The sequence below is a fragment of the Ochotona princeps genome, chromosome 16, assembly GCF_030435755.1.
Source record: "Ochotona princeps isolate mOchPri1 chromosome 16, mOchPri1.hap1, whole genome shotgun sequence".
NCBI lineage: Eukaryota > Metazoa > Chordata > Mammalia > Lagomorpha > Ochotonidae > Ochotona > Ochotona princeps.
In genome coordinates, this window is record NC_080847.1 from 56,361,327 (window position 1) to 56,384,453 (window position 23,127).

General features: G+C 62.0%; 2 protein-coding genes across 3 annotated transcripts; one reads left to right on the forward strand and one right to left on the reverse strand.

Moving 5' to 3' along the window:
- Window positions 1–1,648: 1,648 nt before the first annotated feature.
- On the forward strand, window positions 1,649–4,174 carry RPS9 (ribosomal protein S9). 2 transcript variants are annotated; one of them, XM_058674434.1, is made up of 5 exons: window positions 1,649–1,756; window positions 2,031–2,152; window positions 2,534–2,656; window positions 3,280–3,466; window positions 3,971–4,174. In XM_058674434.1, the coding sequence occupies exons 2-5, from the start codon at window positions 2,056–2,058 to the stop codon at window positions 4,146–4,148; spliced, it is 585 nt and encodes a 194-aa protein (XP_058530417.1). In that variant the 5' UTR covers window positions 1,649–1,756; window positions 2,031–2,055; the 3' UTR covers window positions 4,149–4,174. The 2 variants fall into 2 exon arrangements, with proteins under 2 accessions (XP_058530417.1, XP_004596995.1); XM_004596938.2 differs by lacking the exon at window positions 1,649–1,756 and having other exon boundaries at window positions 2,029–2,152.
- Window positions 4,175–5,090: 916 nt separating this feature from the next.
- LOC101535408 (leukocyte immunoglobulin-like receptor subfamily B member 2) lies at window positions 5,091–23,117 on the reverse strand. Its single transcript, XM_058673959.1, has 18 exons — window positions 23,009–23,117; window positions 22,827–22,868; window positions 22,391–22,672; window positions 21,945–22,250; window positions 21,503–21,787; window positions 20,994–21,293; window positions 18,113–18,265; window positions 13,576–13,625; window positions 9,275–9,380; window positions 8,657–8,821; window positions 8,211–8,516; window positions 7,770–8,054; window positions 7,263–7,562; window positions 6,215–6,337; window positions 5,872–5,905; window positions 5,762–5,796; window positions 5,579–5,628; window positions 5,091–5,273 (listed from the first exon to the last, which is right to left on the reverse strand). The coding sequence occupies exons 1-18, from the start codon at window positions 23,055–23,057 to the stop codon at window positions 5,091–5,093; spliced, it is 3,054 nt and encodes a 1,017-aa protein (XP_058529942.1). The 5' UTR covers window positions 23,058–23,117.
- Window positions 23,118–23,127: the final 10 nt, after the last annotated feature.

Sequence of the window (23,127 nt, forward strand, 5' to 3'; positions counted from 1 at the left end):
AATGACCGTGAGGATGTGGCATGCTGGCTCAATTGGCCAGTCCTCCCCTTGCAGGCACCAGGATCCCATATGGGCACGGGTTTGTGTCCTGGCTGCCCCTCTTCCCATCCAGCTCCCTGCCTGTGGCCTGGGAAAGCAGTCGAGGACGGCCCAATGCATTGGGACCCTGCACCCATGTGGGAAACCTGGAAGAAGCTCCTGACTTTGGCCTGGCCCAGTTCTGCTGTTGTAGCCATTTGGGGAGTGAGCCACTAGGTGGAAGAATTCTGTCTCCGCTTCTCTAAATCTGCCTTTCAGATAAAAATAAAATAATCTTTAAAAATAAAGTGACAGTCCAGGGGTTTGAGTCCCAGCTGCTCTGCTTCTGAGGCAGCCCCTTGTTAATGCACCTGGGAGGGCAGCAGAGGATGGCCCAAGTGCCTGGGCCCGGCGACCCCCGTGGGAGGCCCAGACCGAGTCTCCGGCTAATGGCTTCAGCTTGCACCAGCCCTGTCGCTGCAGCCATTTGGGGGTGACCCAGCAGATGGAAGAACTCTCTCTCGCTGTCCTCTTCACTTGATCTTAGACAAAAGGCTGAGAAGTGATGTCCCTTCAAATAAATAATTTGAAAAAAACCCTGTTTACACGGGGCTAGCATGTTGGCTCAACTGATTAATCCTCCTCCAAGTGCCAGCATCCCACATGGGCACCAATTCATGTCCCAGCTGCCCCACTTCCCATCCAGCTCCCTGCCTGTGGCCTGGGAAAGCAGAGGAGGACGGCCCAAAGCCTTGGGACCCTGCACCCGCGTGGGAGACCCGCAAGAAGCTCCTGGCTTTGGATCAGCTCAACTCCGGCCACTGCGGCCATTTGGGGAGCGAATCAACAGATGAAAGATCTTTCTGCATTTCTTCACTATATGCCTTCCCCAATAACAATAATAAAAAAAAAGGCACAAAAATTTTCTGACCACTTGGTAGAGAGGTCTGAGCACCCTGTTCTGTCTGCATATGCCATCTTCCCGGGGGCACTGTCACTGGGCTCAGCGACTTCACTGAGTGGATTTTCCGGGTCCCCTGAAATGAATCAGGGGTGCTGTTGGGGTCGTCGGGCTGCAGAAGTGGACGACGGATTCCCACGCTGCATCCCAGCGTCTGGCTGCTGACCCAGCTGCCATGCTCGTGCTGTGCCCAGGGTTCAGGTGCCCGGGGCTCTGCTGCCCTGGTGGAAGACCCACGCGGAGCTCCAGGCCCCCAGCCCTGGCTGTGGCAAGGGGGAACAGACTAAATGTCCATCGCCGCCTTTCAGGCACAATGAAATCAGTCTACGAGAATCTGGCTGGGTAGGAGGTGAGGGGGGCGGTCAGGCCCGGGCGAGAGCCTCGAGCATTCGTGAACATTCGTCCCGGTTCGCCCTCACAGCCGGATTGCGCGGACACAGTGCTGACTGATCATGCCCATTTCATTTCGCGCGGGCCTGCCGGGTCCTGGACGCAGCAGTCTATAGAGGGCCGAGATAACCCCGGACCCCGGACCCGCAGGCTCCCCCTCAGGGCCTCCCCGTTCCCCCTTCAGAGAGGTGTCCGGTTCCCCGTCAGGTCCTCCCGCCTCCGCGCGGCGCTCTAGCACAGCTCGCGTCTCCACTGCCTTTTTGCCTGATTGGCGGAGGCGAGGCGCGCGCCGTGCGTGATGACGCAACCAGTGGGCGGAGCCGCTATAAGAAGGCGGCGAGGGCGCTTCTGGGCCTCTCTTGGGCGCTGACGGCATCTTTGCTTTAGGTGGGCCCGGGTTGCGTGCTCTCCGGGCCGGGTGCGGGGGCCGGGTGCGGGGGGGACGGTCTGCGGTGTAGCCGGCCTCCGGTGTAGCCGGCCTCCGTCTCCTTCCCGCGTCCTCCAGAGGAAGGGGCGGATGGAGACGGATGGCGGGGACACGCACTTGGTTGTGGTGTGGCGCTCTGGACGGCTCGGGGCAGGATCTCACGAGAACGGCCCTGGTCGCGCGCGACGGGAGCGAGACCTCGTGACCCCCGTGACGCCCTTCCTTCCTGCGCAGGCGCGGATCGCCAGGCCGAGCCAACATGCCGGTGGCCCGGAGCTGGGTGTGTCGTAAGACGTACGTGACCCCGCGGAGACCCTTCGAGAAGTCCCGCCTCGACCAGGAGCTGAAGCTGATCGGTGAGGTGGCCTGGGGTCCCGGGGTCGGGGGGAGGCGTCCAGGGGTCACCGTCCCACGTGCTGGGGGCTCCTGGGGGTCTCGGGCAGGGGCTGTGGGGTTCCCAGGGTCATGGGAAGGTGTCCAGGGGTCATCGTCCCACGTGTTGCGGGCTCCCAGGGTCGGGGGGAGGCGTCCAGGGGTCACCGTCCCACGTGCTGTGGGTGTGGGGCTCGCGGGGTCACAGGGAGGCATCCCCAGGGTCACCGTCCCACGTGCTAGGAGCTCCCCGGGTCGTAGGGAGGCGTCCAGCGGTCATCCCTGTGCTGGGGCTCCGGGGGCGCGGTGTGCACCTCTTCCCCCCAGCACTGACCCTCACTGCCCACTCCTCCACCCCGACGCAGGTGAGTATGGGCTGCGGAACAAGCGCGAGGTCTGGAGGGTCAAGTTCACCCTGGCCAAGATCCGCAAGGCTGCGCGGGAGCTGCTGACCCTGGACGAGAAGGACCCGCGGCGGCTGTTTGAAGGTGTGTGCATGTGGGGGTGTGCGGTGGGACGCGGGTTCGAAGGCCAGCACGGGGTTGAACCAGCAGGATCCTGGGCTGGAAGCGCAGCGTGGCCTGGGTGGCCCGGGGTGGCACCCTGAGGGTCCCCGGGCTAAACGCACCGTGCTCCTTTCTGGAGCGGCGTTAGGCCTTGGGAAGGGCGTGCGTGTCCAGTGTCAGCTTCTGTGCCTGGGTCAGCCGCCTTCCTGCGCGCTCCCCACGCGGGCAGGACTTGAGGCCTTGCGGACGCCCACATTGTTTTTTGGCAGCAGCATTATCCCTCTTGGGCCTTTCTGGTGTCTGGAGAGGCGGAGGGGTTTCTGAGTTGGTTGGATAGCGGTCCCTGCACCTGTAGGACTCGAACCCAAGGACTCCAGTAAGGGGTGTGGGTGCCGCTGCAGTGATCTGGCCCGTTTACCCAAGTGTCTACCCAGTAAGACTGCTTGGTTGTGGCAGGGTACCCCATGAGGTGCTGAGCCGGGGAGAGCGCCCCCCACTGCACGGATGACGGCCACGGTGGCCTGCTATCAGGGTCACAGGAGTCGTGTTCTGGGGTGCCTGATTGCCGTGCGGGGCCGGGTTGGACGTGTCTCTGCTGTCCCCAGGCAACGCCCTGCTGCGGCGGCTGGTCCGCATCGGCGTGCTGGACGAGGGCAAGATGAAGCTGGACTACATCCTGGGCCTGAAGATCGAGGACTTCCTGGAGCGGCGGCTGCAGACCCAGGTCTTCAAGCTGGGCCTGGCCAAGTCCATCCACCACGCCCGCGTGCTGATCCGCCAGCGCCACATCAGGTAGTGCTGCGGGCACCCCTCGCGTGGCCCGGGGCCCTCGCTGGTCCCGCTGGCGGTGGCCTCACCGAGCCCGCCGTCCCTGTCTCCTGCGCAGCCCCCGGAGAGGATAGGTGTGGGCTCACCCTGAGGGTGCAGGCGCCCCTGCACACAGCCCCTGGGGAGCCGGGGGCAGCCTGGCCCCCTTAGCCCGGCGCAAGGGTCACTGCGGCGTGCGCCGTACACCTTGCGAAGGCCTCTGCCGGCACGCCGCAGCTGCACAGGTAACGCATCTCTGTCCCCGGGGATGGTGAGGGCCAGGAGCCCTGCTGTCAGGGTTGGCCTTGCAGAGTCCAGCCTGCGGCAGAGTGGGCACTGTGGAGCACCATGCAGAATGGGGCACCACTGCCTGTGTGCCCTGGCCTAGCTGCAGGGCTCGGTGCTGGGTGGGGTCAGATCCCAGCTCAGTGGGTGCCACCTGAGCCTTCCCAGCAGTTGGGGTCCCCTTCACCCACTGTTCTCCCCCAGGGTCCGCAAGCAGGTGGTGAACATCCCGTCCTTCATCGTGCGTCTCGACTCGCAGAAGCACATCGACTTCTCCCTGCGCTCCCCGTACGGCGGCGGCCGCCCGGGCCGCGTGAAGAGGAAGAATGCCAAGAAGGGCCAGGGCGGGGCCGGGGCGGGCGACGACGAGGAAGAGGATTGAACCCCGCTGGCCGCTCTGGGCTGCCAGGGTGTCTTACAGAAAATAAAGCAGATTCCACAGTGGAGTGTGGTCCCCTGATTTTGTAGTGCCCAGTGTCTGGCAGGCCCCAGTCTCTGTGGGTCCCCCCACAGGGAGAGAAACGGGCCATGGCTTGGATGGGGAGGAGTGCGTCAGCCAGTGAGAAGTGAGGTTTATTAGGCAAAGCCACCCCCCAGGGCAGGCACAGTGGCCACCTCCAGCAAGGACTGCTCCACCCCTGGTTCTGGAGCTGGCAATTCGGGTGTGATCACCTGGGTCAGGTGTCCTGCATTTGGTCCCAGGTGTCTTAGCTGGCTGCTGGTGAGGAAGTAGCCCTGCCCACCCTTGCATGCCCCTGCTCCCTGGCAGGAGGAAAGTGGGTTGGCCCACGGTGACATCCTGGCACTGTAGCCTCACTCCCCAGATGGCCGTGATGGTCAGGGCTGGGCCAGGCAGGAGCCAGGAGCTGCAGGTCTCCCTGGGCTGGCAGGGAGGGGCCTGAGCAGCTGGGTAGAGGAAGTGGAATACCCCAGCAGGAGCTGTATCTGACAGGATGTGGGCACAGGGCATGCTGGCCTGGAGTGCCCAGCTTGGGGAAGGGGTGGGTGGCCATTGGGGAAGCTGCTTTCATGCCTTCAGGGTTTGCTGGCACACTGTCAGGAGGAGAAGGCCTTCCTTACCCCTTACTGGAAGCTAGCACGGAGGGGTTAGGGTGAGCCAGGGCAGCCACTCTGGCTGTGACCCCTCTGGGTCCCTGGACCTTTGAGATGTAGTTACTTGGACCTTTGAGATGTAGTTACTTGCCCAATAGGCTGGGCATTAGTTTACTGTGAAGTGTGCAAACAGCTCGAGCTAAGGTGGCTGTTGGTTCCAGTCACCAGTCCTGGTGGGTGTGGGATTCCTGGGGCTCCTGAAGTGTCTGGGTTACCTCCCAGACTGGCCACAGGGTGGGGGACAGCCCAGTTGGCCCCCTGGGACAGTACCAGGCTGGTGGACTGCCAGGGCTGCATACGTGCTGGGCTCCTCTGGGAGGGGCGAGGTGGCTGTCTGTTGGGGTGCCTTGTGGCTGAGCTGGGCGTAGGTCACCTCCTGAAGGCCTTCAGCGACCTGCAGCACAGGAGGGTGGGTGGGGAAGGAGTATGGGTGCAAGGGGCCCAGGGCCTTGTGGAGAGGAATGGGGGGCTGTACAGCAGGAGGGCTGAGATGGCGGTATTGGGGTGTGGTCATGTGGGGCCATGGGCAGGCTTGGAAAAGGAAGTGGGCTGCTGGCAGGAGCAAACAGGAAGAGGGCAGGGTGGCCATCTTTGGTGTCAGTCATGGGACCCCGGCAAGCTGCAAACCGGAACCAGGGCCCAGTTGCACTGTTGGCTCCCTCCGCGAGGGTCAGTGGGGCGGACAGGCCACCGACTCACCTGAACGTCCAGCTTCGTCTCCCCAGCAGCTGTGGGCATCACAGCAGCATCTGGGGGGTCCAGAAGGTTGCTGGTTTGACCAAGGCCATGCAGTGGCAGGTTGGTGTGTCCATTCCTGAACCAGGACTCCACCCCACTGCCCACCCACCTCTGGCCCTGAGCCCCACCCTCCCACGCCCTTACACAAGCTTTCCTGGGCTTCAGCCGCTGGGCCGGAGCTGGGGGATCAGACAGGAGTGTGTTAGGTGGCCTTGTGAGGCTGCAGAGGGCGTCGGGGCAAGGACAGGTGTTACCTCTTGGGCAGTGCTTGGTGCCTGGGCTCTGCTCCTGCAGGAAGGTGAGCAGTCAGCCCCCGCCCCCGTGAAGACCCCTGGACCCCTCTTGCTCCACCCTCAGCATGAGGACCTAAGGCTGGGGAGGGTGTGTAAGCCAAGGAGAGCACACAATGCTCATGTGCCCCTGGGGGTGCGGCCCAGAACCTGCCCCCCTGGACCCTTCCCTCCATCCCCCTGCAGAATGAGAAGCTAAGGCTGGAAGGGTGTGAGGTATCCCTCATGTCTACCTGGGCCCTAGACGTGCACCCCTGGGGATGCGGCCCAGAGCCTCCTGAATGGCCTCCCCGTGGGCTCTGCTCACCTGACTTGCGTTGGCGCTGACGCCGCTTTCGGATGAAGATGAAGAGGAGGAGCAGGAAGAGGCAGAGCAGCAGAAACGAGGCTACAGAGACCCCGAGCAGGATCTTGAGGGGGCGGTGCAGACCTTGGGTGCGATGAGGTCACCATTAGGGAGAGCTGATGCAGCAGCTGCTGGGTGCCAGGGCTGCTGCCCTCACCATCACCCACGCAGGGCCACTCCTGCCCACTTATCGCCCAGTCTGGAACTCGAGGCCCGGGAGTCACCACCCCAGGTCAGAGCAGGAGCCATGACCCAGGGAGGGGGTGACGAGCAGAAACCTGCGTGTGCATGGTGATCCTGCACCAGGGGCAGCACCCCAGAAGTGAGTGCGCCATACCCAGTGCCCCTGGTGCCAGCATGCCGAACCCCAATTCATGGACTCCCCACTCTCCAGCCTTGGTCCATACTGTGGGTTGAGCTGCTGCCCAGGGGCCATAGGAGGCTTTCCTCGTCCTGTTTGAGCCCAATTGGATGCTTTCAACAGCAGGTGGAGAAAGGGCCCCAGGAATAGAGTACATTCCCACATCGCCATCTCCAGCACAGCGGAGCCCACACAGCCTGAGCACACTGGCAACAGTCCCTGTGGGACTGGGCACTGAACCCTCGGGGCCTCCTGGGGTGGGCAAAGGACAAGAGGGTCGGAGCAGCACCTGGCCTCACAGCAGCCAGCCAGGGACACCTCTCCCAGGCCATGCACAAGCTCCTCCCTCTGCCTCGGGCCTCTAGAAACCTGGGGTCCCCACCAGCTGCACCTATAGTGCCACAGAGGGTGAGCCTGGGCTGTGGGTCAAAGTGGCAGGAGCTGGGTGCTCTGTGGGAGGGCCAAGCCCTGTGCCCTCTGCCCTCTGGGTGAACCACAAGTTCTCTCCTGGGCTCAGGGCAGCAGCAGGGTGAGCAGCCTGGTGAAGTCCCTGTCAGGCCCAAGCACTCTGCTGACCCTCCCCAGGAACCCTCCCCAAACCAGCCCAGCACTGACCCAGAGGACAGAGCACACAGGACCGGGACTCACCTGACACCTCGAGCCTCAGGGGGTCACTGGGGTGCGACCACAGGTAGGGGTCGCTGCTGTGGGAGCCATAGCACCTGTAGGTGCCCCCGTGGGCTGAGGTGACAGGGCTCAGGGTGAAGGTGACCTGGGTAGGCGTGGCCGTGCCCTGCACACGCAGGCGCTGGGGAGGATCGTCTGAGCCCTCCCTGTGCAGGAGGAAGGTGTCCAAGCCCTCCTCAGAGCCACAGCGCAGGGCCACGGCTGTACCCCAGGAAACCGAGGGCCCCGGCTGGGCCTGCAGCCAGGGTTTCTGGAACATTCCTGGGGGAGAGGACAGTGGTAATAGGGAGCAGCCCACTCCACTTGGCCCTGATTTCAGGGACCCTCCTCCCTCAGTGCAGGGGATCTCCTGGGATTCCATCTCCCAGGACCACAGCCCCACTCGGCCTTGCTCTGGGCTTGCATCTCCCAGGGCATGGCCTGGACCAGGGTTGGTGCGATGGACAGCAATGAGCAGGGGCTCCCCACCTGCAACCAGGACGTCCAGCGGGGCGCTGGGGGCTGACCACACGGAGGAGTCATGACGACCACCATAGCACCTGTACCGGCCCCCGTGGGAGCTGTACAAGGGGCCCAGGTTGAAGTCAGGGCTGCGCTGCCCCACCAGGCGCTGTGGGGGGGCTGTGTGTCCCTTGTCCTGGGTCAGCGCGAATCTCTCACAGCTGGACTCACAGTGACACCGCAGGGTCAGGCTCTGTCCTGAGAGCAGCAGCGAGGCTGGGTGGGCCGACAGGGATGGCTCCCTCAGAGCCCCTGGGAGACAGACAGGGGTGTTAAGGGGGCATACAACTCTCGGTACCCATGTCCAGCAAGATCTGCTCCCTGTACACCTGATATATAGGTCAGAGGTCATGACCCCTCCACTCTCTGCCTCTGTGCCCTGGTGGGGAACACTGTGGGGTCACTCACCTGTGACCTGGAGCTCCAGGGGGCTGCTGGGCAGTGACCACACATGGGGGTTGGTGGAAGATGAACTGTAGCACCTGTAGACGCCCCCATGGGTGCTGTTCACAGGCCCCACACGGAAGGTGGCCTGCCATATGCCTGTCCCATGGAGGTAACTGGACTCCTGTCTGTGGGCAGGGCTGGCTCCTCCCTCCTTCAGCAAATAGGCTGGGCCTGAAACAGCACCTGAGTCACAGGAGAGGGACACGGTGCCTCCCAGGGCCACCACGGGGCTTGGCTGCGCTGACAGGGAGGGTGCTCCGTACAACCCTGGGGGTGGAGAAAGCGTGACAATGGGGCGCTGGCACCCCTGCACCCCAGCCATGGACCACAGGGTGTGGGGTCCCTGGAGCCCATGCTGGTTTCTCTGCTGTGAGGAGAAGCCTCTGTGGTTTGGGGACCCCTCTCACCTGTCACCACCAGGGTCAGGAGGTCACTGGCCTGGGAGATGCGGAATGAGACATGATAGTCGCACTGGTACCGCCCTGCGCTGTATATGTTTGCTGACCCGATGAGGAAGCCGGCCTTGTGAGTGGAGTCCTGCTGGGCCCGTGTTTCCTTGAGAAATGTACCATCTTTATACAGACGGTAGACCTCAGCCTGAGGAGTCGCCTGGCACCAGATGGCCACAGGGCTGCCCTGGGAAACCACAGGGCCTGGCTCAGCCCAGATGGAGGGTCTGGGAAGGGTTCCTGGAAGGGAGTCAGAGCTGGAGTTGCTGGTGCAGCCCCACCCCTCCCCTCATTGTCAGCTCAGCTCAGGCTGCCTGCCTGTCCCCACCAGCCCAGACCCTGTCCTGGCCTCCCCAACCCCAGCTGGCCCAGGATCAGGCCTCGGAGGACTCACCTGCCTGTGCCTGTGCCTCGTCCCAACGTCCCCAGCACAGCCCTGCAACAGAGGTCCTGTGAGAGCTTGTGCCCACTTGCTGTGACCCGGCCTTCTCTGCACCTTGTGCCTCTGAGCTGCGGGGTGGAGCTGGGGCTGTCCCTGAGCCTTTGCCTTCCTACTGTCCCATGTCCCCAACTCACCGAGGCAGAGGAGGGCGATGAGGGCTGGGGTCTTGGTGCCAACGCCCATGGTCCCGGGAGCAGAGCGGCTGTGAGGACACAGGGCCTGGAGCCCCAGCGGGGAGGGCTGAGAGGGGGTGGAGGGAGGAGCATCACAGGTTCCTCATTTTGGAGTCACACACAGGGCACAGGCCAGGGAGGCTGCCCCTTCCTCCTCAGAGTGTGGGAGAGCCTGAGGCAGGCCCTTCTCTTTGCTGGGCTGGGCCAGGCCTGGTGCCAAGGTCCGGGGACCAGAGCTGTAGGGAGGGAGTGGAATCCTCCAGGCCTCTGGGAGCTGGATGGGCAGAAGGGGCAGACACCACAGAGACGTGGTGAAGATGCTGGGGCAGGTGCATGAAGGCCTGGGAACAGGGCCAGGGTGCCCTGGGATGGTGTCCTGTTCAGGGGCGGGAGGGCATATGGAGGGCACAGGACAGGGAGAGTGTCTCACCAGCGACATCAGTCACCAGAAGAAGATGAAGGGCTGTGGGCCCTGCAGGAGGCAGCACCAGCCAGGGCGATTCCTCAGGGGTGGCAAGGGGAGGGGACCACAGAGGATTGGGCAGGGGAGCTGTGACGTGGAGGCTGAGCTGGGCCACGGGGAGGGACAGCCAGGGCAGAGCTGTGTGGATGGATGAGTGTTTGGGAGAAATATACAAGTGACAAGCACGGGCTGTGCCCTGCCTGCTCTGTTCCCTGTGGGCTCCATGGCCTCAGAGGAGAGGACCCAGGGAAGGAGGCATGGGAGGTGATTCTGTGATGGCCACCGGCTCTCAGAGGGAAGTGCAGCCTCCCAGGCCCTGGCTGTGTGGGTCTGTCACCCCAAGCCTCCTCTCTCTCACCACAGCACTCCCATGCCTCCATCACTGGCTCTTAGTCTCTGCTGCCCACTCCCTGCCTCTCCTCCTCTGCGCACAGCTCTGCCAGGCTCCCTGGGCCCCCCTGTGCAGGACACAAGCTCTCCCTGGAGGAAGGCCCTCCCCTCCTGACACAAGCTCTCTCTGTTACACACCATCCCTGTGCCCAGCAGCACACACGGGGCAGCACTGACCGAGGGCGGCCTTGAGCAGGACACTCCCTCACAATGGCACAGCGCCTGAGGTGGGCAGAGAGGCTCTCACTCTGGGGTCTTCCCTGGCCAGAACCAGAAATGGGGCGAGGTCCCTGTGCTGGGCAAGGCTGTGTGGAGGCCCAGCTCTGGGCTCCCAGCTGCCAGGGAGCCTGAGGCAGTGCCATCCTGGGAAGGGGCAAGGGAGCCAGAGCTGAAGGCACAGGGAAGACAGGGAGTCTGCGCCCTTCTCCTGGCGTTGCCTTCACTGTGTGAGACCCGCTGGGCCAGGACTGGCCACCCCGAAGGACAGCTCAGGGGCCTTCAGTCAAGTCTCGGCTTGTTCCCGCTCCACCTGAACACCAGGGTCAAGCTCATGGGGCCCGCACAGCCTGGCTCTGGGTGGGCCTCTGGCTGTGCCAGTTGTGGTGGAGAGCAGGCAGGGAGATGCTATGGGCTCATGGCCTGGTATTGGGGGCCCTGACTCCACCACAGCCCCCTCAGGGGTAACTCCACTAGGACAGCACAGAGCCATCCCTGGGAGGCCCAGGACTGAGGCACCTCCCGCATGGCTCCACCTCTGACAGCTTCCCTCCTCAACTCCCCCACACTGGGTCAAACATGCAGTTCACGATCATTCCAGAACAATCTAATATGTTCTGGATCTCTCAGTGGAACCTAGGCTGGGATAGCTCAAAGATGAGCTTTTCCAGGATTTGCTGGAATTGTCCACAGTAGCGGCACCACTATAATTTCCTCGAGGGCCGTGAAAGGCTCCCAGCCCCTCAACATGCTGGACAGCACTGGACACTTCTGGGTCTTTGTGGCTGTTTCTTGATTTTTCTGGTAGTCACGGGACAACTTAGTGGGTCTGCAGTCTCTTTTGTCTCTTTTTGCATTTATTATTCTTATTATTAATTTTAGGTGACGTTACCTAGTTGATGAGGGTTGGAAGGACCTAGGGCTAGGGAGAGTGGGTGTGGTCATTGTTTCCAAACCTTCTATTTCTTCTTCCCATTTCATGGGGAACAGGGGAGATAAGGGAAGAAGCCATACCCAGCCTCCCAACCATTCCAGTCCCTGAGGAAGGGAGCGGCCACCTGCTCTCAGCTCAGGGTCATGATGTGGCGCATGCGCTGAGGGTTCTGCCCAGTGGACGCAATCTCTCTGAAATGCTGTTGCTCTCGCCATCCTGTGGCTGAGGAGTCCCTCCCAATGCCCATTGGCTGACACGGGCGACCTTCGCACAGATATTTGCTGTCATCGTTAGGATGCGGTAGTTGTCCACACGTTTTGTTCTCTGTTCTCTGGTATGGTAGCAGATATCCTCTGCTGGCCCCAAGCGGCTATCATATCCTCTATGTGCACCGTGGTCTGCCGTCCAGGACTCCATCCTTGACACTGTGGAGGACCAGCTCTCACAGGTGGGCCCATGGACCCAGGCCAGACCACCTGGGCCTGGCTAGAACCCCCAGCCCTGGGGCTCAAGGACTGGGTACCCAAAGTGTTAGAGGAACCAAGAACCCAGGCCCGGTGGCTAAATCTCAGCTGGACACCTCACGGGAATAATGGACCCAGCACCCAACACGCAAGTGGGTTCAAGGACCCAGGCCAGGCATCGTGACCCCTGCCAGACCATTCAACACTTTGGTTAATGCATCTACCAGCCTCCATGCAGGAGAGCCCTAGGACCTGGGGCAGATGACCAAGCCCTGCTGGACTCCCTACCCTGGGGAGGAGGTGTGGAGGCAGCCTAGTGGCTAAAGAACTTGCCTTGCATGAGGCGGGATCCTATATAGGCAGCGGTTCTAAACCCTCAGCCCTGCTTCTCACCCAGCTCCCTGCTTGTGGCCTGAGAAAGCAGTCAAGGTCTAAATCCTTGGGACCCTGCACTCGTGTGGGAGACCTAGAAGAGCCTCTGGGCTCCTGGCTTCGTATAGGCACAATTCCGGCCACTGTGACCACTTGGGGAGTGAAATTTTCCGATGGAATATCTTCTTCTTTGTCTCTCCTCCTCTTGGTATACCTGATTTTAAAATTAAAACAAACAAACAAACAAACAAACAAATACCTAAATGGTATCAGGTTTGTGGTATAGGGCTAAAGCTGCCACCTCTGACACCCACAGCCCCCTGGAGTGCCAGTTCAAGTCCTGCCTGCTCCACGTCCAATGCTGCTGCCTGCTAACGGGCCACTGCACCCAGAACACTCTGTGGGCTCCTGGCTTCGACACGGCCCAGCCTCAGCCACAGCGGCCATTTGGGAGTGACCCTGCAGGTGGAACATCTCTCTTTTTCTGTTAACTCTGCCTTTCCAAGACATCAATTGAGTTTTGCCTAAAGAGGACACACAAGGAGGCGGCACCTCACTAAGGACTGTCACGGGGGGCAGGTTGGGAGTGTCCCACCTGCAGGTTCCCCAGGGTGAGGGCACAGCACCCAGGGAGGACTCAGCCTGGTCCTGCTGACGTGGGTTCTCTCAGTAAGAAAGAAGAGGGTGTGTGTGTGTGTCTGTGTTTCCGACCTGTGCAAAGAATATATCATCCCTCGGAAGCAGCACTGTTTCCTTGAGCACCTGCTGGGTGCCAGGACACCTCCTACCCTCGGCATCACCCACACTGGGCCACCCCTGCTCACCCATTGCCCAGGTCAGGAGCCACCCCTGCTCAGCTGTCACCCAGACAGACGCCAATGCCCAGAGGAGTCAGTGCCTCAGAACTGGAGCAGCAGGTATGGCCAAGGACTGGATTGATTCAGGGTGGTTGAGACCCACCCATGACTGGGTGACCCAGGGCTGTGGTGGCCTAGGGATAGGGTGACCCAGGGCTGTGGTGGCCCAGGACAGGCTGACACAGGCCTGGGGTGGCCTCAGGAGAAGGTGAACCAGCCATGGGGTGACCCAGGGCTGGTGGCAATCCAAGGCTGAATGTCTGCATGTACATGGTGACCCCCAAACCAGAGTAGGAACCCCAGAACATTCACAGAAACCAGTGTCCTCTGCCTCCAGTACCACCCACCCCAAACCAGGTAACCCCGTGGCCTCTATTGTTGCTGAGCTGCTGCCCAGGTGCCATAGGAGGACTTCCTGGGTCCTCCCTGAGCTCAACCTAGTGACTGATCCCATCTGCAGTGGAGAGAGGGACCAGGGGGCAGATGGGCACTGCCACATGAGGGAGAGGGGAGCCCAGACCAGCCTGAGAGCCCCTCCATGCCCACCCAGCAGAGCCCCCACTCACCACTCCGGGGGCTGATTCTGTGGAACTGAGCAGTGGACCTGCAGGGCTTCCTGGACGGGCACAAGACAGAAAGCTTATGGCAGTCCTGGCCTTACTCCTGCCAGGTGCTCCTCCCCCAGGCCAGGCCCCAGCACCACTCTCTGCCTTGGGCCTAACTCAAGCAGTTCAGCCTCAGGGCCTCCAGGAGGCTGGGTCCCCACCAGCTGCACCCAGTGCCACACAGGGTGAGCCTGGCCTGGGGCTCGAGGTGACTAGCAGCTCCCTGCTGTCAGGTGCTCTGTGGGAGGGCTGCAGGAGGGCCAGGCCCTGTGGCCTCAGTCCTCAGGGTCATCCCGAGTCTTCCCCTCCTGGGCTCAGGGTGGCAGCAGGAGGGGCGGCTGGGCTGGCAACCTGGTGTTGCCCCTGCCAGGCACTGGGGAAGAGTGTCTGAGCCCTCCCTGTGCAGAGGGAAGGTGTCCAAGGCCTCTTCAGAGCCACAGTGCAGGGCCACAGCTAGGCCTGAAGCCAGGGATTCCAGAACATTCCTGATGGAGAGGCCAGTGGTATAAGGAGCGGCCCGTCCCACTGGATCCTCAGTTCAGGGACCCTCCTCCCTCAGTGCAGAGAATCTCCTGTGAGTCTCTCTCCCAGGACCACGACCCCACCTGGCCTTGCTCTGGGCTTCGATTTCCTAGGGCACACCTGGACCCAGTCTGAGGGGATGGGCGTGGGATGAGCAGGGGCTCCCCACCTGCAACCAGGACGTGCAGTGGGGCGCTGGGGGCTGACCACATGGAGGAGTCTTGATGACTGTGGCACCTGAACTGCCCCCGTGGGAGCTGCTCACAGGGCTCTGGTGGCAGTCAGGGCTGTGCTGCCCCACCAGGCGCTGTGGGCATATTGTGTGCACCTTGTCCTGGGTCAGTTAGAATCTCTCACAATCGGCCACAGTGACCCTGCAGGGTCAGGCTCTGTTTCAGAGCAGCAGCAGGGTCAGTCTGAATCACAGGGAGGGCTGCCTGAGTGCCCCTGGAGAAGGGAAAGGGTGATGATGGATACACAGCCCCCGGGGCCCAGGGCAGCCTGGGCTGGGATCAGTGTGGGTCACTCACCTGTGAGCTGGACTCAAGGGAGTGCTAGGGAAGTGACCACAAACGGAGTGAGAGGAAGGTGAACTACAGCACCTGTAGATGCCCCCCTGGGTGCTGTCCATGGGCCCCACACGGAAGGTGGCCTGCCCTGCACGCATCTACTGGGAGAACCTGGGCTCCTAGCTGTGGGCGGGGCAGGTTCCTCCCTCCTTCAGCAGGTGGGCCACGCCTGACGAATAGTGTGAGAGGCAGGAGGGGACACGGAGTCCCAGGGCCACCACGGGGTTTCTCCAGGCTGACAGGTTGGGTGCTGGGAACAACCCTGAGGGGAGGGTGGAGCTGTGACAAGTGGGCACGGGCACCCCTGCACCCTAACCGAGGACTGCGTACCCTGAAGAGAGGACTTGGCTGGGGGAGTTTAGCTGTGCATAAGAGCTCACCCCATCCGGCCAGGGGCTCCCCGTCCTCCCTCCACCCCTGCTTCATTCATTCTCTCACTGTCAGGGTCACAGCAGGAGGGTGTCAGGGCCCAGAGTCCCCTCTGCCTCCCCAGCTGGAGTCTGGCAGGTTAAACAGACGTCAGATCTCTTGGGTCCCTTCCCTTTCAGCGACAGGGAAGAGGGCAGTGCTGGTGGTCAGAACACACAGCATCTCTGGGTGACCAGTGAGGGTCACAGGGGCCCTGCAGAGGCTGGCCTGGGAGCCACCATGGACTGTGGCTGGACTCCACCGGCAGAGGTCTGGAGACGCCTGACAGCACAGGGGTGACAGGAATGAATGGATGGTGGCTGTTGGTCACCCCACTCCGTGGACACTGCCCAGTCATGTCCCTGTCAACCCCCGTGGTCTCCCTCTGCCTGTCCGGGGCTCCAGCCCTCGTGGTGCTGGTGGCCACCCCACAGGCTGCTGAGGGCTGCCACACCCCAGGGCAGATGCTGGGGCCGCCCGGGCACAGCCCACACCAAGGGGCGCTGACCTCCCCGGGCCCTCAGCCCTGGCGCCCCGGCCCTGGGCAGGCACAGCCCTGCCTGCCCGTCACCTGCTGCCCGCTGCCCGCCACCCTGGCACCGTCCTCCTTCCCCTGCTCCTGCCCCTGGCCTCGGGCGCCGCCTGCTGCTCCCTCCCGCCCAGGCTGGCGCTGCCAGGCTCCCTCAGCGTCGCCTCCGGAGTGGAACCTTCCCTGCCCACGCTGCTGCCCCAAGCCAAGCCCACGCCGCTGCACAGGCACACAGCCAGGGCACCGCGGGCCGCCTCCAGGCTGTGGCCTGTCTCAGCTGGACCCCGGTGGGCGTCGGCCTCCCCCACTGCAGGGCCTTGGCTCCTCTGCTTCTGATCTGGCCTCCTGCTAATCGGTACCTTGGGAGGCAGCGTGGGATGATCCAATGGCTTCAATCCTGCCCCCACCCGTGGGAGACCCACCTGAGTTCCAGCCTCCTGGCTTTCACCTGGACTAGCCAGGGCTGTTGTAGCCCCTTGGCAGTGAATCACCACATGGAAGATCTGTGTGTGTGATTAATGTTCGGCAGAAACACCAGCAAAGCTCTTCAGGTGGGAGTTAGGACTGTGGGAAGTCCTTGATTCCTGAGTCATGCATGGTCAAGGTCACATGGCCATGTTGTGGTCAGCCACAGACCACCTGTGTGACGTGGCCCCATCACATCCCAGTCAAGCCAGAAACGCTAGTCAGAGTTCTTCGGCCCTTCTCCTGTGCGCACATGTCAAGGTGTGCAAACATGTGCCACCCCGTGTGAGCGTGAGGGATTCGGAACAGTGATGCGCTCCACAGTCTCCCAGGCTCGGGTGGGGGGCTGGCTCAGAGCCCCCAGGGAGGCCGGCGCTGTCACCCAGCTCTGTGTCAGGCCCCTCGGTGGTGTCCACGCAGCCACACCATCGCCCAGCGACACAGGAGTGCGTGTGCAGACACACAGATGGAGTCCATGCCTGACACGGTGGAGGAGTTTGTCCCTGGAGCTACAAGCTGTGGAGCCGACACGCTGTGCTGTAGGAGCTGGCTGCTGCCTGCTGCTTCCCTCTGTCTCCTGGCCTGTGGTTGGAGCAGCGATGGCCGTCAGTGCGTCCAGGCCCAGCCTGCTCGGCTCCCTCCGTTGGTGTTTCTGTCACTGTCTGCCTGTCCTGTAGGAGCCACCGCTCTCACAGTTCCTTCAGTATACCCTCGCAGGGAATAACATCACATTCATTGTAAGAATCCTTGTGATGAGTACTAGGTTCTTTGATACTTGTTACTTGTCCGTTCCCAGTCAGCCATGCCTGGCTGTCAGACACCATGTCACAGTGAACAGGTAACGCTTCCATCCTCATCACCCTCGCCCTGGCTCCCACTTCTGCTTTCTCGGCTCTCTCACTGAGCCTTGAATCATCTCTTGCTTTCTTAAAAATACAGATAAGCATTCTGGCCACACAGATATAACCGCAGGTGTCCCAAGTTCCTGCTGGTCTGTGTGTGTGGCCCTGCTGACCAGGGTGCTAGCGCAGTGTGCTCGGGGCAGCTCATGCACTCCAAGGTCCCCGCAAGGCCCTGCATGGAGGAGGACAATGGGTCCTTGCTGACCAGGGGGTGAATCTGCTGGGCTCAGCCAGGGCTCTTGGGGTGGAGGGAGCTGTTGGTTGGCTCCTGCGTGGGCGTCAGGCTGTGCTGTCGGCATAGGTCACACTTAGATAGAAACAAGCAATGACTGCCTTCACACAGTGGGGCACTGTGGACGCTGTAGGGCAGGGAGGCACAGATGGACCCTGGGTATCTCCTCCCCTGTGAAGGCAGCTCTTCCTATCTTTTCCGGGTTCTGTGTCAGACACCTCTCAGGGGCACCTGTGACTGGCTATGATGTCCGGTACCAATCAATACCTCAACTCAGACTGGGCTTGCCAACATGATGCCTTTCTTCTCAGAGAGACAAGCAAGCAGAGCCCCCGCGACCAGCCCTGCAGCCACAGGGCCCTGATCCAGGAGGATCCTGGGGACGCCACAGCGTCCACACAGAGAGAGGACGAGGGAGCCAGTGGGCATCAGCGTGCATGGGATGTATCGTTCCAGCCTGAGATTGGATTTGCTCCTTTATTCTGTTCTCTGAACTCAGATCCCCGTTCTCTGTGACAACACGGAAGCTGGTGAACACAGCCTGGGGAGTGTGGCCATTGCAGAGCAGGACTTTGTGAGCCCAGAGCCCAGCCTGGGGCAGGTGGTGTGGATCCACATGTGGCCTGCAGGGGGTGCTCTCCCACCTGAGAGGGGCAGGAAGGAAGGGCCACCCAGCTCAGGGCAGGAGAGGACACAGCTCAGTGTGGAGGTGTCCTCCCTGGCTACCCCGGGCACCTTCCCACGCCTGAGCCATGTTGCTGGGCCATAACACCCCCAGGGGACTGTTCCCAGTGTCAGCCCAGAGCCCCCCTGGGACAGCACATCATCAGATCCAGTGGAGGTTGGTGGTCACAGTCTCCCTGAGCTCAGCGCTGTCCTCTCCCGGGGTCACCTGCTGCTGTGCCCCGGGTCCTCCTCGCGCTGAGCCAAGCCTCCAGCAGCAGAAGCCCGAGCAGCAGCAGGACCAAGCCCGCCACGCCCAAGCGGATGAGATTCTCCACGGTGTGGTCCTGGGGCTGGGGGGCTGCAGGAGGAGAGAGGGGTGAGGCGGGACGGGCTTCCCCTGCAGCAGCCTGAGCCCTGAAGCTCCCCTGTGGGAGAGCCCTGCTGGGGGTGTGAGGTGCTGCTGGGCTGGGCTGCTCTGAGAAGAGGGAGGGGACAGTGAGTGGATGATCCCAAAGTCCTCCCACCATAGGAGCACTGAGGCTGACCTAGCCCCAGGAGCGGGCCCATGGCCACAGTGAGAGGTGCTGCTGAGTGGCAGGAGCACAGAGAGTTGCGCCCACACCAAGCTGGTGCAGAACTAGAGTGCCTACCAGTTCTGCTGCTACACCTCATTTTTTTTTTTCAGTGTGAATTTATGTGAATGACAGAGTTACAGTCTCAGAAACAGAGAAGATGGATTTGCATCTGCTGATTTACTCCCCAGTGACTACAACAGCCACGGCCACACCAGAACAAAAGCAGAAGCTAGGAGCTCCATCAGGGTCTCCCACATGGCTGCAGGGTCCAAGTACTGGCGCCATGCTCTGTGCTTTCCCAGGCACCTTAGCAGGGAGCTGCAGCTCAAGTGGAACCTCTGGACTGGGCCGTCGCCCACACGGCATGGCGCTGTGGCAGGCAGCAGCTTGATCCCCTACACCACAGCACCCATCTCTCCACCTCCCTTGATCTCTGAGCCACTAATTCTTCCTGTGCTTAGAGGCACCACAATGGGACACACGCGCGCACACACACACGCACACACACACACACACGGTGACCCCGTGGTGCTGCGGCCACTGTGGGGCATAAAGGGCATGTGTATTTGAGAAGACCTGGAGCACGCGGGGGGCAAAAGGAAGCACGTGGGGAAGGTCTAGTGACGTCAGCACATGTCCCCTGGTGTGTGGTGAACACAGTCACACACAGACAGCATCGGACACCGAGTGTGTAAGCAGCGGCCGACGTGTCACATCTGAAAGCGCTTGGACGTGGTGACGTGAAATCCCCCCGTCTGCCGTGGGTGTGAGTTCTGTGTTAAATCAGAGGAAACCAATGGGAGAGACACGGAAGGAGAGTCTACAGTAGCTTCCCGTGCAGTGAACGTGGTGCCCCAAGCCAGGCTCTGTTCTGGTGCTAACTGCTCCTCAGTGGGCTAAATGGGTCGGGGTTGTGGCATAGTGGGTGGGGCTGCCACCTCTGACACCCACAGCCCCCTGGAGTGCCAGTTCAAGTCCTGCCTGCTCCATGTCCAATGCTGCTCCCTGCTAACGGGCCACTGCACCCAGAACACTCTGTGGGCTCCTGGCTTCGACACGGCCCAGCCTCAGCCACAGCGGCCATTTGGGAGTGACCCTGCAGATGAAACATCTCTCTTTTTCTGTTAACTTTGCCTTTCTAAGAAATCAATCACCCTGAGTGATTTTTTAGAGTTTTGCCTAAAGAGGACATACAGGGATCCAGGACCTCACTAAGGACTGTCACAGGGGGGCAGGTTGGGAGTGTCCCACCTGCAGGTTCCCCGGGGTGAGGGCACAGCACCCAGGGAGGACTCAGCCTGGTCCTGCTGACGTGGGTTCTCTCAGTAAGACAGGAGAGGGTGTGTGTGTGTCTGTGTTTCCGACCTGTGCAAAGAATATATCATCCTTCAGAAGTAGCACTCTTTCCTTGAGCACCTGCTGGGCACAGGTGACCCTCACAGTCACCCACACTGGGCCACTGCTGCTCACCCAGCGTCTAGGCCAGGAGCCACCCTGCACAGCCGTCACCCAGGTAAGGCGTATTGGCCCACAGGAGTCAGCACCGTCCTACTAGAGCAGGATGTTTGGCCAAGGGCTGGGGTGACCATGTACTGGGGTGACCAAGTGCTGGGTGACCAGGACAGGGTGACCAAGTGTTGGGGTGACCAAGAAGGATGACACAGCCCAGGGGTGGCCTAGGGAGAAGGTGACCCAGGGCTGGGGGCGACCCAAGCCTTGATGTCTGCGTGTACATGGTTACTCCACACCCAGGGAAGGAACCCCAGAACAATCATAAAACCAGTGTCCTCTGCCTCCAGCACCACCCACCCCAACCCAGGTAACCCCCTAGCTGCCATTGTGTGCTGAGCTTCTGCCCAGGTGCCATAGGAGGACTCCTCCCTGAGTTAAACCTAGTGACTGATCCCATCTGCAGTGGAGAGAGGGGCCGGGGGCAGATGGGCACTGCCACATGAGGGAGAGGGGAGCGCAGACCAGCCTGAGAGCCCCTCCATGCCCACCCAGCAGAGCCCCCACTCACCACTCTGGGGGCTGATTCTGTGGAACTGAGCAGTGGGCCCTCAGGGACTCGTGAATGGGCACAAGACAGGAGGCTTGAAGTGGTCCTGGCCCTACTCCTGCCTGGGGCTCCTCCCCCAGGCCAGGCCCCAGCACCACTCTCTGCCTTGGGCCTAACTCAAGCAGTTCAGCCTCAGGGCCTCCAGGAGGCTGGGTCCCCACCAGCTGCACCCCAGTGCCACACAGGGTGAGCCTGGCCTGGGGCTCAAGGTGACAGCAGCTCCCTGCTCTTGGGTGCTCTGTGGGAGGGCTGCAGGAGGGCCAGGCCCTGTGGCCTCAGCCCTCAGGGTAGCCCCGAGTTTAACCTTCGTGGGCTCAGGATGGTGGCAGCAGGCTGGCAGCCTGGTGCTGTCATTGAGGGACATGTGACCTCTGCTGACCCCACAGGTGAACCTCTCCCCCAGCTACCAAAATACTGACCCAGAGGACAGAGCACACTGGGCTGGGACTCACCTAACACCTCGAGCTGCAGGGGGTCACTGGGGTGCGACCACAGGTAGAGGTCGCTGCTGTGGGAGCCATAGCACCTGTAGGTGCCCCCGTGGGCTGAGGTGACAGGGCTCAGGGTGAAGGTGACCTGGGCAGGCGTGGCCGTGCCCTGCACACGCAGGCGCTGGGGAGGATCGTCTGAGCCCTCCCTGTGCAGGAGGAAGGTGTCCAAGCCCTCCTCAGAGCCACAGCGCAGGGCCACGGCTGCACCCCAAGGCACCGAGGGCCCCGGCTGGGCCTGCAGCCAGGGTTTCTGGAACATTCCTGGAGGAGAGAGGACAGTGGTAGCAGGGAGCCCTCCATCTTTCTGGGCCCTGAACTACAGAACCCTCCACCCTCAGTGCAGGGGTTGTCCTGGGACTCCATCTCCCAGGAACACAGCCCCACTCGGCCTTGCTCTGGGCTTGCATCTCCCAGGGCATGGCCTGGACCAGGGTTGGTGCGATGGACAGCAATGAGCAGGGGCTCCCCACCTGCAACCAGGACGTCCAGCGGGGCGCTGGGGGCTGACCACACAGAGGAGTCCTGACGACCACCATAGCACCTGTACCGGCCACGGTGGAATATGTACAAGGGGCCCAGGTGGAAGTCAGGGCTGCGCTGCCCCACCAGGCGCTGTGGGGGGGCTGTGTGCCCCTTGTCCTGGGTCAGCGCGAATCTCTCACAGCTGGACTCACAGTGACACCGCAGGGTCAGGTTTTTCCCTGAGAGCAGCAGCGAGGCTGGGTGGGCCGACAGGGACGGCTCCCTCAGAGCCCCTGGGAGACAGACAGGGGTGTTTGAGGGGATACACAGCACCCAGTGCCCAGGGCCTGCAGGGTCTGCTGCCTGTGCAACTGACCCACAGGTCAGAGGTCATGACCCCTCCACTCTCTGCCTCTGTGCCCTGGTGGGGAACACTGTGGGATCACTCACCTGTGACCTGGAGCTCCAGGGGGCTGCTGGGCAGTGACCACACATGGGGGTTGATGGAAGACGAACTGTAGCACCTGTAGATGCCCCCGTGGGTGCTGTTCACAGGCCCCACACGGAAGGTGGCCTGCCATGTGCGTGTCCTATTGAGGTAACTGGACACCTGTCTGTGGGCAGGGCCGGCTCCTCCCTCCTTCAGCAAATAGGCTGGGCCTGAAACAGCACCTGAGTTGCAGGTGAGGGACACGGTGCCTCCCAGGGCCACCACGGGGCTTGGCTGCGCTGACAGGGAGGGTGCTGGGAACAAACCTAGGCGTGGAGAAAGCCGTGACAATGGGGCGCTGGCACCCTGCACCCCAGCCATGGACCACCGGGTGTGGGGTCCCTGGAGCCCATGCTGGTTTCCCTGCTGTGAGGAGAAGCCTCTGTGGTTTGGGGACCCCTCTCACCTGTCACCACCAGGGTCAGGGGGTCACTGGCCTGGGAGATGCGGAATGAGACATAGTAGGCACAGTGGTACCGCCCTGCATTAATTGAATTTGCTGACCCGATGAGGAAGCCGGCCTTGTGAGTGGAGTCCTGCTGGGCCCGTGTATCCTTGAGAAATGTACCATCTTTATACAGACGGTAGACCTCAGCCTGAGGAGTCGCCTGGCACCAGATGGTCACAAGGCTGCCCTGGGAAACCACAGGGCCTGGCTCAGCCCAGATGGAGGGTCTGGGGAGGGTCCCTGGAAGGGAGTCAGAGCTGGAGTTGCTGGTGCAGCCCCACCCCTCCCCTCATTGCCAGCTCAGCTCAGGCTGCCTGCCTGTCCCCACCAGCCCAGACCCTGTCCTGGCCTCCCCAACCCCAGCTGGCCCAGGATCAGGCCTCAGAGGACTCACCTGCCTGTGCCTGTGCCTCGTCCCAACGTCCCCAGCACAGCCCTGCAACAGAGGTCCTGTGAGAGCTTGTGCCCACTTGCTGTGACCCGGCCTTCTCTGCACCTTGTGCCTCTGAGCTGCGGGGTGGAGCTGGGGCTGTCCCTGAGCCTTTGCCTTCCTACTGTCCCATGTCCCCAACTCACCGAGGCAGAGGAGGGCGATGAGGGCTGGGGTCTTGGTGCCAACGCCCATGGTCCCGGGAGCAGAGTGGCTGTGAGGACATAGGGCCTGGAGCCCCAGCGGGGAGGGCTGAGAGGGGGTG

Coding starts and splice junctions, on each gene's coding strand:
- RPS9 (XM_058674434.1), top strand. CDS start 2,056: ATGCCGGTGGCCCGGAGCTGGGTGTGTCGTAAGACGTACGTGACCCCG. Junction 2,153..2,533: donor CCAGGAGCTGAAGCTGATCG/GTGAGGTGGCCT, acceptor ACCCCGACGCAG/GTGAGTATGGGCTGCGGAAC. Junction 2,657..3,279: donor CCCGCGGCGGCTGTTTGAAG/GTGTGTGCATGT, acceptor TGCTGTCCCCAG/GCAACGCCCTGCTGCGGCGG.
- LOC101535408 (XM_058673959.1), bottom strand. CDS start 23,057: ATGGGCGTTGGCACCAAGACCCCAGCCCTCATCGCCCTCCTCTGCCTC. Junction 5,906..6,214: donor TCAGCGCCAACGCAAGTCAG/GTGAGCAGAGCC, acceptor ACCTTCCTGCAG/GAGCAGAGCCCAGGCACCAA. Junction 5,797..5,871: donor CACCAAGCACTGCCCAAGAG/GTAACACCTGTC, acceptor CTGATCCCCCAG/CTCCGGCCCAGCGGCTGAAG.